At 45.4% G+C, this 15,987-nt stretch overlaps 1 protein-coding gene across 2 annotated transcripts in view; it reads left to right on the top strand.

Annotated features, from left to right (window-relative positions):
- Positions 1 to 15,987, top strand: part of SH2B3 (SH2B adaptor protein 3) — a 570,764-nt gene that overhangs the window by 499,674 nt on the left and 55,103 nt on the right. For both annotated transcript variants that reach the window (XM_069619528.1, XM_069619527.1), the window contains one exon: positions 1,222 to 1,316. In XM_069619528.1, the coding sequence (XP_069475629.1) occupies positions 1,222 to 1,316 (95 nt within the window). The remainder of the gene's footprint in view (positions 1 to 1,221; positions 1,317 to 15,987) is intronic.

Genomic DNA, 15,987 nt, shown 5'->3' with positions numbered 1-15,987 from the left:
CCCGCAAAGGGACCTCGTAATTAGGCGCTAATAGGTTAACGGCGCCGCAGCTTTTTACGGCGCCGTTAACCCATTAGCGCCTGGGTCGTAATGAGGCCCTTTGTGTTTGTGGAAACATTGTCAAGGGTCAAGTGAGATACTTTTGGAACAAGGAGAACGTTCTGAACATAACTTGGTTACAAAAAGAAACTTTTCTTATTTTGAACTTTGGTTGGAGATCATGCTTTGTACCTGAGGAAGGGCATTCGTCCCATGTTACAAGTATACATAATTTCCAGGTTTATATTGAGTGAACTGTTATTTTTGTTGAATCTGAAATGCCATATTATACCTTTGAGTTTATTGTATGTATAAGTGTGCGGGACAGATTCCCTTTATTAGAGTGTTTTCCTTTAGTTCTGTTTCGATGGGTAGGGCAATCCTCTTTAGCTTAGGGATAGCGAGGCATTTATCACACTCTTATGAGTTGATAAAATGCATGGGCGTAATTTTAGGGCGGACAGGGGTGTTTTTCCCACCCCAACTTTCATGGCACACCATTTTGTCCCCATTAATTTGGCTCGGGCACCTTTTCTTCAATGTCATGTCCACCCCCCCAACATTTTCAGCATAGTTACTCCACTGATAAAATGGGTAATTATGAAAAAACCTTTACCGAGTTGTCCGCCTCTCATTTCTGACCCCTCACACCACCCTACCTGAGACTGGGCCATCTGCTCCCCACTTTGTCCTCCACCGATTGCTTGTATACACCTTGCTACCAAACTACCCGTCCTCCCCTGTTGGCTCCCTTGTTTCTTTGCTTCCCTCACCATGTTTATCCCCTGTGATTGTAAAGCACCCCGTTGCTTCCTGTAGCTAGCTCTGGGCTCAACAATTACCTTAATAGGATCAAGTGGTGGTCTTATTTTGGACATGACTTCTCCAATCTGACCCATGACCAAGCCGCTGACCCGACCTGAATGACCAAGCTGAAGAGATCAGAAACATTTAAGATGTTTGTTTCAGTATTGATTTCCAAAGCATTCTGATCTGCCATTGAGCGGTTAGCCTTTTCTAATGTGTTCCCATAGAGCACTACTAATGACAGTTCCTTCGTTAACAGGCAAGTAACTAGTACTTGTTCACCAACTAACCTCTTAGCACATCTCAATCACCTGATTGTCAAACAAGCAGACTTCTTAAGTCGGTAATGAAATGTTTATTTTTTCTTGCCACCAGATCCGATGACTCTGATGTAGAGTTGCTTCCATCTCCACATTCTGACAGAGTGTCTGCCAACCCAGAGGCCGAAGCATCCGATTCCATTAACCAGGGTGAGTGCCGGAACACATTTATCTTTGTTTTTCAGATTGGTGAATGAGGAATCTTCTTAGTCTCTGGTCGGAATTTTCCTTGTACGCATGACTGCCCTTGGAAAGACTGCATGCTGTGAATGGCATTCTGGGCACCATGATGTAAATGCTACAAGTAGTAGCATGTTGCCTTGGGGAGGGGCATGGATTCCATTAAATTAGACATACATGCACTGCTTTTCAATTGTAAAAGAGCTATCGTGAAGGAGCGTCACTTGTGTTGCCTGAACGTCTGTATAGTCGTCGGTTTACAGAACTGATGTTTATATGGGTAGACTATCGGTGCTTCTGTTACGCCGCCCCTGTAGACGTTGTGAAGATCCGGAAGTGCCAATTTGGAGTCAAAGACCCCCATACACTATGGTTTATTAAGACCTTTTTCTTCCATTTGTTGTACAAGAATTCCTAAACAGGGTGGGCGCATGTGTCCGTGAGGATCTCCCTCTGCCGCTCCCGCCACAGTCTGTGCCCAGATTCAAGTAACTGCCCTTTCTTGGGTTTTGTTAGTTGGTAGTATATTGTGGCATTTACAAACATCTTCTTTGCGTGTGGGCACTTGGGAGGCAGAAGTGGCCCTAAAAACAGAACATCTGCCTCCTGCTAATGGGGGGGAAAGTAGCCTTTTTGCTTGAGGCCACATGAAACCCATGCTGCTTTTCTGCGTTTCTCCGTCACTCTTGATGAACTCAAGGTGGGAGAATTCCACGTGGCACCATGGCTAATTGTTAACTGTCAGCTTTCTGTCTTGCAATTTATTAATGCCCAGAACCTTAACCATGGAAGTATTTAGACTTCAAAAAAAGGGAAATGACTTCCGAATATTTTTTTATTTTATTGTATGTCTCCTTGTTACACAACGTTTCTGTTAGCACTGGCTGGGTACAGTAATTAATAAGTATATTATTGGTTGTAAAAGTCTTCTTTTTTAAAAAATTCTTGGTATGTTTATTTCGGAATCAAAAAACACACCGTCACAACAAAATTCACATGACATTATCACAACGATCCAATCATACATGTTTATGAATTAATGAATCGATCACAGTATAAGTTACTCAAGAATTCATATGAATAATAAACAACCATGAAATGGGATCCTATTCTCCTACAAGGCTCACCATGATCATAAAATGGAAGTGGAAGAATGACCCATTATCAGACTACCCTGGGCATTCCCATTCTGCACATAAGGGAGTAAATCCTACAACGGTTCTCTCATAGGATGCTCTACATTCTAAAATGGAATACAATTAGACCTCCTAAACATGAGGTCACGATCAAACACCAAAGTCGACACGCTATCGCATAACCTCGTCGGACAACAATAAAATGAAGACCCCCGCCCCCCTCTCCATACAGCGCTATTGTTCATGCAGCATATATCGGCTCCAAGATGTTTAGTTAATGCCAGAATTATGGGTATAACTACAATGGGCAGCTAATTAAGAATTAATATAGTATGGATTGTAAAAGTCTTTCTTATTGATCAGATGTCTTTATCAAAACTGTTTAAAGAGCAGCATTACATCTGTTTTTAAAAGGGCATGTACAGGTGCGGGGAGGTAAATGAGGGGATGGACTTGGGAAACTGAATTGATGAGGCCTTCTATTTTCAATAAATGATCGAAGAGGCCTAGTCAAAGTATATAATAGTTTGCCACGGAGAAGCCGGTGTTCGTTAACCGCAAGCCGAAAAGGATGCCAGTCTCCACATAATACCAGACTACAACTATGAATTCTGTCATCTCCTGAAGAAGCTGTGTTCATACAGTGAAACACGTGCAGTGGTTCCACAAGGATGAAACCAAAGTAAACTGGATCAGTCTCGAGCGGATAGCTCAGGGGCAACGTGCTCGCCTTTGAAGCAAGACGACACGGAGCACCACAGGTTCGATCCCCGTCCGCGCTTAGAAACCTCTGGGTATTAAGCGCGTTATAAATATCCTATCATCTCAAAGGAAGTGTCAAGATAGAAATTTGCTAATTAAAGCCGTTCATAACCATGACACATATAAAAATGAAAAAAGAGCACCTATCAGAGTGGTGGCAGGCAATCGTGTGACCAGGAATGGGGAAGATATCCACATGCCATCTTGGCCACCTGGGCCTCTCCAGTGGTCAACCATTTTTCCATTCGACAGTACCGAAGACTCTCTTTCGCCTCTCGACCTGTGCTCATGGCAATGTCCTCACTAGACGCTGGCCTACGAAGCCCTGGCTGGTGGAACATTACCAAAATGTACTCCCCTGAATGCAAAGCTTAGCAATAGAAAAGTCTGACCATGAAAACTACCAAATTGGCCTGTGCATTTGTTCACTACATCTCCAAATAATACACAGTGCTTAATTTGTAAAAAAAAAATAAGTGCCAGTGCCCAAAAAATATTGGCCCCAAAATGCCAGGCGTGGCTCCGCATTCAGCGCGGTCGCTGCGCTGCCCTCAGCGCGGACGCGCCGGCCGTGCCAGTTCAGTGCTAGACCTACCTAGATCGGTCCACCACCAGCCCATCACACTGCTGCTGCTCCATGTCACATGTTTGGCGCTGCAGCAACAGCTGGCAGAGGCTAGTAGTGGGATGGATGGGTAAGGGCACACATGGGTTGAGAAAGTATAATGCTTTAAAGTTGGAAAACACTGGTTATGGTCGGTGTAGTGGTTCCGGCAAACCCAGAGGCAAATTTGAACACACTTCTAAGTTCTAGACCACACTTGTTAGACGTCTGGACCATACGTTCTGTCCTCGAAGTGATAATGCATTTGATAAAATTGTTGCAAACCTGTGGATGTTATATTATTTGTCAATTTTGTAGAATTACCCCCCACCACCCGTCCCACCCTCTCCAACTGCCCTGTTTCCCAAATGGCTCTGAGTGGAGCTGCGTTGCAATCATTGTCCCGGGGCTCAGGATAGCTCAGCAGTAATGTGCTCGATTGGAAGCAAGACGACACGAAGCAACACAGGTTCGATCCCTGACTCCTCGCTTAGAAACCTCTGGGTATTAAGCGCGTTATAAATACGCAACGAAGACATGCTCCTCCTGTAACTGCGCCTCGATGCCCCTGGGCTGTATGAGTGCTTTAAAAATGCAAATAAATAAAAAAATCATTCTGTTTCAGTCACTGTTGCACTGTATTTGTCTCTACCCCTTCTGCCCCATCTGACAGTCTGTTAAAGTACACCAAGTATTGTTAATTGGTTACCTCAGGAAGAGCACCCTCCCCTCAGCCCGTACCTCAGTCACCTCATCCAGGTGTTTTGTGTAATCAATTTACTCTCAAGCCCTTATCAGTCATCACATATCATAAATGCATCCCCCTTCACCCTTCCTTCAAGCATGAGCATGGTGATGCATAACTTGGAAAAAGTCATTTCTGCAAGACATTGTTGTGCAATCAACGGCCTGTGCTACTTCTGCTTTAGGGCCTCTTTCCACCTTAACACATATTAAAAAAACTAAATGTTTTGTCACCCAATATTCAGGAGCCAGAGGAGAATGCATATTCAGATATCTCCTTCCCACTGACATGTTCTTGGCATACTTCACTAAACTGCGGGGTGTAACAGGCACCCAACTCCCTATCTGAGGATTCCTATCTGAGGATTGCATGTACTCTCATTCGGAGCACATGCTCGGAGCGTATTGTACCCAGGTTAAGGGGCCACATCTGGTGTATAAACCACACATCAGGATAGAAAACATGCGCTGGAATTATGTAAAAAAAAAAGTGAAAGACGGTTGAGAATTATATACGAATACTCAACTAGTGCTTTTATTTATGATGACAGATTAGTGGGTACGTGCACCATGTTTATCCCCATCTAGTTTCCATGTGTGTATCTTTGCCTGAAATGACATTTCAGAAGTTTGTCTTTGCATGGGCTTTTCTCGCGAAGTACAGCCGGTTCGGTTTCGGCCCAATACGTTTACCGTTCTGGACCGGGTCCCCTCGCTGAAGCTCGTTTGTGAACTAATGAGGCCGATAACATTAAAAGGAAGAACGGAAACACCCAGGCAAAAATTCACAGTTCATGTTTCGCTTAGATGAATGCTATCCAGGGTCGGACTGGGGCATACAATTGTCTCGAGTCGGGCTCGGCACCAATGAAAAAGTGGCCAAAGTTCCAAATGACATTTCATTCCTTTTGTGACAGACTAGTGGGCCCACGCTGCTGGCTGTGTCTGCCCGGTCCTGGGCCTTGCCCCGCCTTGCCTCAATCACGTAGGCTACCTTTCGTGGGGCCGCCACCACCACGGCCATGCTGAGCCTGATGTTGACAAAAATAGGTGCGCGCGCAGCGGCCCCACGGAAGGTAAGATTTTAAAAGAAAAAACGTATATTTGGGCAGCTGGGGCCCATCACTTCCGAAGTGATGGGCCACAGCCGCCACTCAAAATAAGTTATTTCTTTAAAAACCTACCTTCCGTGGGGCGGGGCCCCAGCCACTGGCCCCACGGAAGGTCAGGTTTTCACAGAAAAAAGTAAAAAACGTACTTTTGGGCACAATCCATGGGCCCGGCTGCCCGCGGCAGAGTCATCTGTGGCAGCCAGCAGCCCCTGGTCACAGAAATTGGCCTGGGCCTGGCACTGACTGCAGTCAGCAGCACACTGCACAGAGGTCACACAGACAGAAGCCCGGGTGTGGATGGGTCCCTGGTGGGGTCCTGACTCCTGGGCAGTCAGGACACCACCAGGGGACCGTGCCGCCACCCGGGCCCCGACCTGGGCCTTGCCTGATCACTTGACTGTGACAGGTTCAGGCTGCACCGCACGCAAAAAAGTGACATACCTGCTTTGACGGCTGGGACTTGGTCTCCTGTCAGGGCCTCAGGGTGGGATGGGGGGCTGGTGCGCATACTGGCACCCACACAAATGAAAAAGCAGGCAGATGTGGTCCCAGGAAGCAACTAGGCCGCACCACGCAAGGCAGACTCGCTCTCTCACAAGTCAGGACCGACGACGCCACGCCTCTATACCTTCACTTCACAGTAACTCGTGAAATGAAGGTGGCACCGCGCTGCCTCCAGTGGCAACAACACATCACCATGTAATTTCACTGGCTCCGAAGAACAGCCAATGAAAACTGCACATTCTGTGTTACTATAAAGAATGTATCAAATACTGCATAGTAACAACAGAATGGTAGTTTTCATTGGCTGTTGTTTGTAACAGTTTGTTGTTCATTGCTATTGCTGGCCCCTCCCAGGCTCAGCCAGCCATGGCCTCCAACCTGCAAGCACGAGAGAGATCGAGATCAGAATGACAAATCCCAATGATTTATAATCGATGCAAAGCGAAGTGGAAGAACAAACAAAGCAATTGCATGTGCGCTGGCCCTGCATGAGTTCCGGTGCCCAAAAAAGAGTGCCAGTGTTGGCCACTGGCAACCACCCCCACAAATTAAGCACTGATAATACACGTCTACTCGGTTCTTTTGGGATGCACAAAGAATTTAGCATATTGCTGACATCTGTTCCATGAGCCCTAACACTGCTATTCCGGTCTTTTTTAACAATACTGGCCCGAATCTCTATCCTAGGAATGATCCAATAAGACTTGCGCGGTTGCTTGTGCTGTCGTCTGGGATGACTCCTCTCTGCGAACACTTGTTGGCTGGCTCGTGTAGGATTGTGTGCATCTTTTACTGAGCAGCAGGCCCCTGCCTGATCCTTGTGGAGAGCCTCTGACTTTAGCCGTTCACGTATGACTTATTGATGGACTTGGCAGTGATGTTTTTTTCTGCTTTTAAGTATTCAAGCAATCTTAAAATTTAATGTAGAAAACAGGCCCATTTTAGAGTTTCTCCCCAGTGCTTTCTGTCAGCTGTTGGATCACATATTGTCAATTGTTCCAGCAATCTGAACTGGGAAACGTTTAAGATAACTTCATGGTTTTAGCAACCTTGCAGTTTTCTTGACTGTAAAAAGCCTTTTTGCAGCTGATGACTTTAACAGTTCCTTGATATGTGTAGCAGTAGCGGTGTGTTTTGCAAGTGGGAATAATTCTGCACGTGGAAGGGCAGTCCCACTCTGACCATCACTGCAGACGCATCCTCTTGTGAAAGAATTACTCGTACAGCTGGAGATGAGGGGTTAGCAAGGATGGATGAAAGGTGCCCCCACCGAACAGTGTGTGAGTGGGTTTACAGTACAGTACAATACACATACACACATATTTGCAGGCAAGCCGAGGAGCTTGCCATTTTATGTCGAGAGCATACCAAGTGAAATGCCGTGATCTCACACAAGTGACACCCTAGTTCAACCGCCCGCTTGTCTTTCTCTTGCCAAAAGTTGTAACCTTTGGACTAAGCAGTACAATCCCTGCCACACAAAATAGGGTTAGCCTTTACTTTACAACGTATTGCTCGTTTTGGATGTGTAAATTACAATTGAGTCCAATCCACCCTACTGTAAATCCTGCTCCTTCCTTTAATTTTACTAAGATCTCTGAAGAGTGGAAGACTATAGCTTAGACGATGCGAGCCGCAACCGAACACGGAAGACCAACATGCGTTAAAGCTCGGCATGATGCCTACTGTATGCACACCAGGGAAATCCTCTCTGGACAGTCTGCCATTTCTGATGAAATCATGTCAAGTGAAATGCATTCATCACACCAGAGACCCCCTGTATTGCCCCAAACCTTAGTCCAGCCGCAGAATTGGCATGCATTAAGCCATCTAGCGTACACCAGTAGCTCCCGTTGCCATTGCTGACTGCCTCTGCATCCATATTGTGGAAGGCGGTATTACAAATCAATCCATTTCCCAACTCCCATTGCGGCATGACTTCCGCACAACAGGAAATGCAAAATTGATTCCTCCTCATACGGGTCTTCGCCCCTCCCCGACACCCCAACGCAACGTCCTTTGTGCACTTATGAGGAGGCCCCCTTAACCTCCCAGGCCACTCCCTATGAGTATTCTGGGGTATCCACCCGTTTCCTCTCCTCCCCGCTCCTCCGCTCACCTGCCCATTCATCTCAGGCTGCTTCCCAATCTGCTTGCTCCTTTTCCCACTCCATTTCCCCCGACGTGCCTCCTCTTCCCCGCTCCCACGCAGATGACGAATTGTGTAACTGGATCACGTACAAAACATTCTTTCCACAATGTTCAGCAGGCACAGCCTCACTGTTCAGCGTTAGAATGCAGAATGTTTCGCGGCGCAACATTCTAAATTGATTTTCTTAATTGTGTCATTAAAGATCTTGCTTTCTCTGACACGCTGGCATTTGTCTGCTGACTCACTTGAGGGAAGGGAGGCCATCTGAGAACAAGCATATGGGAGGGAGTCTGGCAAGCCACATTACATGAGACATGGACTACCCGCAAGTTATCACAACACCCACAACTTTCATTCTTAAAAGAAAAGCAGTATGTTAGTCACTGAAAATAGTACATTGCAGTACTGCCCATCCGGATAGCTTTAATTGTAACGCCTTTCTGCGTGCATTCGGTTCAGACTGCCTTCTTGCCTGTTTAGAAAGCCCTTTACATTTCGTACTATTCTTGCATGAATAGACAGTTGTACTCTTCAATTTACTGCTGTTCTGAGGTATTTTCAAAATCAATCGGTTTGAAACGTGAGTAGAGGCGAAAAAAGAGCTGAAGAAGCAGGCACGTGCAGAACACGCGTGCAACGTCAGTGCCTTACATTATGTCCCTCAGAAAAGGTGTGTCTGCCAAAATACATTACCGTTCAAGGATAGCACCCAAGGCTGAATTCTACCTTTCCAAAATGGCGTTTAAGACCTACGTTCTACACGTGGCTCTGGTTCCTTAACCCATGCATCATTTCCTGTTACTGTACATGGTCTTGTAAAGCCCCCCAAAGGTTGCTGCAGCAGAATCCCCCACTTATTCTTTCATCCAATCAATAAGCGATGGCCTGATTATGTAATCTTCATATGGCATGTTCAAACCGAGCAAGGGATGTCTTTGCTCTTGACATGTGGCATGGCCTACGGATGTATTCTTGCAAGATGACTCACTCTGGAAAGGTGAAGGCACCGAGCATCTCCCCACATGTGTAGGTTGGAGGGCTTTCTACTGTGTGTGCATCCTAGTCCTGCCCTGTAACTTTGGCTAAAACATTAAGGAATCCTGATTTGACAAAAACTTCTTTAATAAAATAGTGTCTTCAAGGTTTGTACAAAGAACCGAACCAATGTTACTATCCATTCATCAGCAATTGATGCAGTGTAGCCTTGGAACAATAAGCCTCTTTGTTTTTGAAATACAGAGACATTGTTTGAGTACTATTCCTCAAGGTCTGGGTTGAGTTGGAGTAACCCATTGAATGTACTCATTCGAGTTGTGCTTCATATTCCTGCCCATTAAGAATGAATACTTTCAGAGCCGATTTCCTGACCGAAATGGACCAAGCTTTCACCTGTGAATGTAGTATTGTAATAGTAGAGAAGTCCCTCAACGCTCACACTGGAAAAAACCCAGCCCGCTAGGCAGAGGCGTTGCTAGGGGGTGGCTAAGGGGGCTATAGCCCCTGCTCTTTTGGTTGTAGCCCCGGATAGAATCTCTGGAGCTACAACCAAAAGGCTAGCTAGCCCCCAGTCCTGACAATTTCGACATCAGCATAGCCCCGGGTCTTTTCCAGACCTAGCAACACCCCTGCCGTTAGGGAAAAAGGCCAACCACACCTCTTGCAAGAAATGGAAGTGCGCCAGCAAAGAACTCTGCTGCTGGCAAAATCAGTATGAACAACACTTTACGAAGGCACACAGCGTCATCAGTGACATAAATGACATAATATACAAAAGCGCGTGGCTGGTTGGTTAAGACCCAGGGATGCCAGGCCATTGATCCCAGCCGCTTTGTCCATCTTCTTCCACGTGGGTTCATGCTTGCGCGTCATCCGGCATGAAGCTGCAATTGGCAAGTATGTGAAGAAAAACAATAGTAACTCTATCTCTAACCTGCTGTGCCCCTGGTAGTGCAGACATAGGCTGAGCGGATACTTAGAGGCCATCGCTTCTTCCAGACTGCAGCGCGATTCCAGACATGTTGGCGCCCAACCAACGTTGCCACCCTCGTTTTAGCTATTCCCCTACCAGATAGGAATAAAATACAATTTGCAAGAGATGATCGTAAAACAAAACACCTGGAATTACGTTTATGATGGAAAAACAATCTGATCAAAATGATCTCCAATAGGATGCAGGGAATCTATCTGTGGACATGGCATCATACTAGTCTTACCCCAAGTGTAGCTACGTTTTGCTCTCTCTGATGCCCCAGCAGCTACGCTGAACACCCAGCGGGATGGTCTTTGGTTGGGGACACCATCGTTGCAGCAGAGAGCCCTCAGCAAGGTGCTCCATACAATCCATACATTTTCCAGAATATTTTATTCTGCTGAATTCTGGCTGAGGAATAGGCTGAGGGGTTTTGATACGCTGCACTTGGTCCCCCATTTGGAACTCCATGCAACAAAATATATTAAGCTTGTGTCTTTTTATAAGTGATAATCCAGGGTTACATCGGAAGATCATGAGTGGGGTTGGAACACCCTGAACATATAATATTAATTGGAAACGACTTCAGTTAAATGAAGCTAGGAGGTTGTACACCATATTTACAACTACTAGCAAGCTTGCTGTACTTTTTTTTGCTGTTTAAGGATGCATCCATTTCCAGGCAGATTAACTCCGAACAGCAGCAACAGGAATCCCTAACCCAGCTTTCACCTCATATCTGTTCTTTTAAGATTTTCTTTTCCTGCTGCCCAAGTTCTTCTCCCAGTTGGAACCCAGAAAGTCAAGTGGCCTTGGATTAATTCTCTCTTCTACGAGGCTCTCACGAGGTCCTAGGCCTGGGTGTCCCACAGCAAAGGATGGAATCCAACCAAAGCAACCACTGTTTTGCCCTGTTCATGCCTTCCAAGGAGGGGTGAGCCAACAGAGGAAAAAGCTTGAAGAAAGATTCCCAGAAAGCAGCAGTGCCTTTCAAATGTAAGGTCTGGGATGAGGAGTAGGACTAGAAGTCACTCAGAAGATGTGAGATTGCTACACTTATCCTGTGCACCAGGGACCAGTGGACATCCAAGCAAGATTCTGACGCTGTGTATTGAAGAATTCCTTTGTGGAATACTAATTATTCCCCTTTTAAGATCCTGGGTAAGAATCGGACATTTTGGGAGATATAAAATTGAAATCTAGGACAATCGAAATTCCGAGAATTCAGATCTCAAAGAAGTACCATTTACAGAAATGTCTAGGGGAGCTGTGATCCTTAATGAATGTGTTACATCACGCATCAATTTCAAAGAGATTCCAGTACTATCAATATGCGTGGGGTTTATTGACTACACCACATAACCTACTGGATGACTAATATTTCTAGATCCCTGAAGAATGTCCAACATTTGCAGTACAGGGGACAGAAACCTGTTAGGTTGTATATTATAAGATGTACACACTTAGTACATTAAGACCGAGGATTAGTCCAAAGATTAGCAACTACTGATGAAATTTCACAAATTATTTTATATTCCCATTTTCTGTGATGTTAATCTATTTGTTATAAACACACTGTTGTAGTAAATGGTTGTGATGTTGATTATGTCAAATTTCTTTGTAAAACAAATGTTTGTGTTGCAGTCAGTCTGTGCTTTTTATTCCTTCACAATTTCTGTACACTTATATTTACTCTTGTAAGAACAAATATTTTTTTTAACAATGAATAAAGAAAGTGTACTTTTTAAATGAGTAATTGAGTGTTACTGACGTTAAGTTCGCTCTATTAATCCCTTCCTTTAGTATATTTTGATTAGTCTAATTTTCCCCAGTCACTAGGAAAGGGATTGGTGTTTCACCTCCAAGACAACTGGGGTTAACACTTAGTATATACATGCAGACCAAAAATGGGCTATGAACCAGGACCCATACTACCTAGCCATAATACCCAGGTACGGGTACACACCCCACACAGTACATCTGGCATGACCTATGGCACCTGCACTGTGCAAAAAACAATTGGTAAGCTCGGTCTCGCCACTTTCTGATTACTCCACATTTCTCGGGCATCCCATCCTGCTGCCATAGCTCCCGGTCCAAAGTCTGAAAATGCCCTTCGCTTCCCTGCTTCATCATTAAAGCCATGTCTGCTGTTAAATATGTGCAAGACATCCACAGCCATTTCCATGGAAAATCACGATATGCATTTCATCAGAGGTTTGGCTGGCAGCTTTGTCCCCCCTGAACTACTCCCTCCCCCATGCTGGCGGTTCTACAGGCCATGTTGGAGGGGACAGTTCTACACAAGAACCTAATCACTGGCTCCTCATCTAACTCCCACACCTAAGCAATGATGGCGAACTGCTTGGCTTTCAACTAAGTCATACTATACATGTGTGTCCTACTACAGCCCACCAGGTCCATCCAGGGAATTGTTTGCACTTTCCCTCCTTGGTTGAACAGCAATTTCTTTCCTCCCAACGTCCAGCCAATGGCGACACCGAAGACTTTGACATATTTGAAGGTCTCAGCTTGGACACATAATAACTCTTAAGTACTGCATAACAAAAGATACTGCCTGGTTACAACAGTCCTCCAGCACAGACTGATCATAGGCACTCTTTGTTCCCACATGGTCACAGGGTCATTCGTTTTCCAATCAAGCTACCCTCGCTCCATACCAATCACAAACCACAGTCCAAAACAACATGGTATTGCTCCAATAAGAAACTCCTTTTCTGCCTTTTCGAAAGACACACTGAATGAGGCACTCTGTATTGGGCAACCATGCTCCAACCATTTATACTTGTTTCAATTTACAGTGGCATAACAAATGGTTGACCGCAAATTCAAGAGAGCCACATGCCACAAAGACGCCTAGTCAGCAAAAAACACTTTACCTGCAAAAATTCAGCATAGTAACCGTCCAAGAGAACTATTCATCAACCGTCAAAAACACGTCCTGTCTGTTCAATGCGCAAACACAAGCAGAACCCAGATGCAGGAGCTTTCGGAATCAGAGTCTTCAAGATAAAGGCAAACCTGTGGGGGGTGAAACTTCCCCCCCATCCCTAGAAGTTACTTACACCCTAGTCATACCAAGGTTGTCGTGCACCACAGAAGATGAAACTTCAGACCTGGCAAAGACTCAAATGATCCCTACCCAATGGTCCTTGTCGCAGGCATGTATTGCACCCTCAACAGGTCCCTTCAATCGGGCCATATGCACACATCCCTAAATCGGTCCTTAGTCACACCCGGTCTGGTGACCTGAATAACTAGTGCCCACCCGCTGAGACATAGAAGCGCACGTCATCCGAGACACCCATTACTCCGGATTCCACTCCAAACCTGGAGCAGAAGCAGCCCAGATCTCCGGATGGGACTACATACTAGACCTAAGACTGGAGGTCCCTCTGCATGCCTATGCATTACTCTGCTGTCTTCAGTGTATACCACAATATCCGTGTCCACCGACTACAACACAGACCGAATCCCGGTCACAGCTTCAAACTGGGTCAGTCCTTCCTGTCGGACAATACACGAGTTTTCGACTAGGAGACTTGTGTCCTAGGTAAATTCTGTGCCTTGCCTGAACCAAGTGCTAAAGGTGATGGAGCTTGGCCTGTTGGAATAGGAATCCATTCCCATTCTGCGAGGAGTGAGTAACCCCACCTGTGTTTTCAGTTGTGTGCTGTGTGTGCTGCATACACACACAACTTGGATCTGTGTTAATGCTGTTGTGACCAGTTCTGATCTTGGCGGTCAGTTCTCATGTGGCGAGGCCTGTCTGGAGTTTTCAATTCCCCCTGTGTTTTTAGTTCTATTTCTTTAATAAAACCCAAAATGTGAAGTCAGACTTGCTACCATGTAAGTCTCATTGGGGAGGTGGAATGAAAGTGAACATGCTTGCTTCCGATATCCTATCAGAAATATCCAGGATCTCAACAGTGCAGTTGGAAAGTTCAGTTCGTGTGAAACCCCTCGAAATATAGCTTCAACTGGAACACAGCAGCAGACCCCCTGACCCCCAACCTGTTAAGATCGGCTCTGTCTTAACCGCCCTAAGCTGCACCACCTGCCAGTAACCCTCTATACTCCCTGTTGCCATGTCGCCTTAAAGTGTGCCCTTAATAGTTTCTCATTATAGAACGAACATCATTTGTTCATTCATAATTAGCTTTAGTTTGTCTGCAAGCCATCAAAGCACCAAAAAAGCTTTAAACGAAGTAATAGATCATTACACCTGTCAAAACAGCAGTTGCTTAGTGCCTCAGACACACGATATATAAAATCAAATTACATGATTAACCTAATATAATATACAAGTTTAAAATGATTAATTTCATGATGGTTCGAATTGTTTCAATTGAAAGCTAATTCATTTCCTATGACGTTTTCAAACATTTAATTTGACGGTGCCAAGCTTTTTCAAGGACTAGTAGAATCGCTCTTGGTTCGTGCTCCTTGCTCGTCATTTTTAACAGGTAGAGTGCATCATTTAAAGATATAATACTGTGCTCTTTAAAAATAGGCTTAAGGTAAATTATTGCGAGTGCTGCACTGTGGACATAGGAGCAAAAACATGGGGAGGTATTTCCATGTGCCAGAATAATTGGCAGTATATTTATTTATTTAGTGTTGGAATACTAAGGTACAGTTTAGTCATTCATGTTTTGGTTGCCTTGGGGCATGGGGTGTTCAGGTCCTTTGCAAAATTAGAATTGGGATTTAGTGCAAGGTATTCTGCAGACAAGCTTTCCTATTCATGGGAATCCCACAGCCTCCTAAGGAACCCGGCTTCTTGTACCAGAGGTTTGCATTGGATACCATATGTGCGAGGGTTATCCAACAGACAGGGTAGGCACATTTGCCCCAGCATTACTTTTACATAAGCAAATCATGGAAGTATTGGAATTCCCTGCAGTACTAACACCTCACAGAGTGCGTCCATATATAATTTTTGCTCAGAGACGTTACTGTTTTAACCAATATAGAATATAATGCCATAGATATGATATGGCATTTATAACACGCCTATACACAAGTGTTTCAAGGCGTGACGAGGAAAGGTAGGGGGAACAAGGGGCATACAGACATACGATCCTACTAGGCCAGGTGTAATTCAGATCGCGCAAGTACACGGGAAAGGCAAGGGGGAGAGTGCGGGGGGGGGGGGGGACAGTGCAGTACATCGGAAAAAGAATAAATAACAATAGTAGAAGTGCGGCCAGCAAGTGGCAAGGGTAAGTGCAGACAACATGTATCAAGTGCTGGAGTGGGACTGAAGGGATACAGAAACTGTCACCAAGTTGCCAGGAAGGCAGTGCAGGTGTGCGACTGGCCGGGGAGGGGACCTGGGCCCAAGATCAGAGGGGGGCCAGGTAAAGAGTGCAAGTTAGGTTTCAACCAGGAAGTCAGCATGGGAGAAGAGGAGAAAATGCTGAAGCAAAGAGAAAGGTTTTGAGGTGTTTACGGAAGCGAAGATGGTTCTCCTCAAGTTTCAGGGAGGAAAGGGAGGCCATTCCAGGGGGAGGCCCCCGCCGAAGAGAGAGATCTACCACTAATTCGTTGCTTGGAGAAGTGACTGACCCTGAGGGAGTTGGAAGCAGATGAGCGAAGAGCTTGAGAAGATAGATCTTTAGGAAGAGAGAGTTA

The sequence above is a fragment of the Ambystoma mexicanum genome, chromosome 10, assembly GCF_040938575.1.
Source record: "Ambystoma mexicanum isolate Mex_15411 chromosome 10, UKY_AmexF1_1, whole genome shotgun sequence".
In the NCBI taxonomy this organism is placed as follows: Eukaryota; Metazoa; Chordata; class Amphibia; order Caudata; family Ambystomatidae; genus Ambystoma; species Ambystoma mexicanum.
Note: the sequence above shows the minus strand (reverse complement) of the source record. Positions and strands in the feature narration are given on the sequence as shown.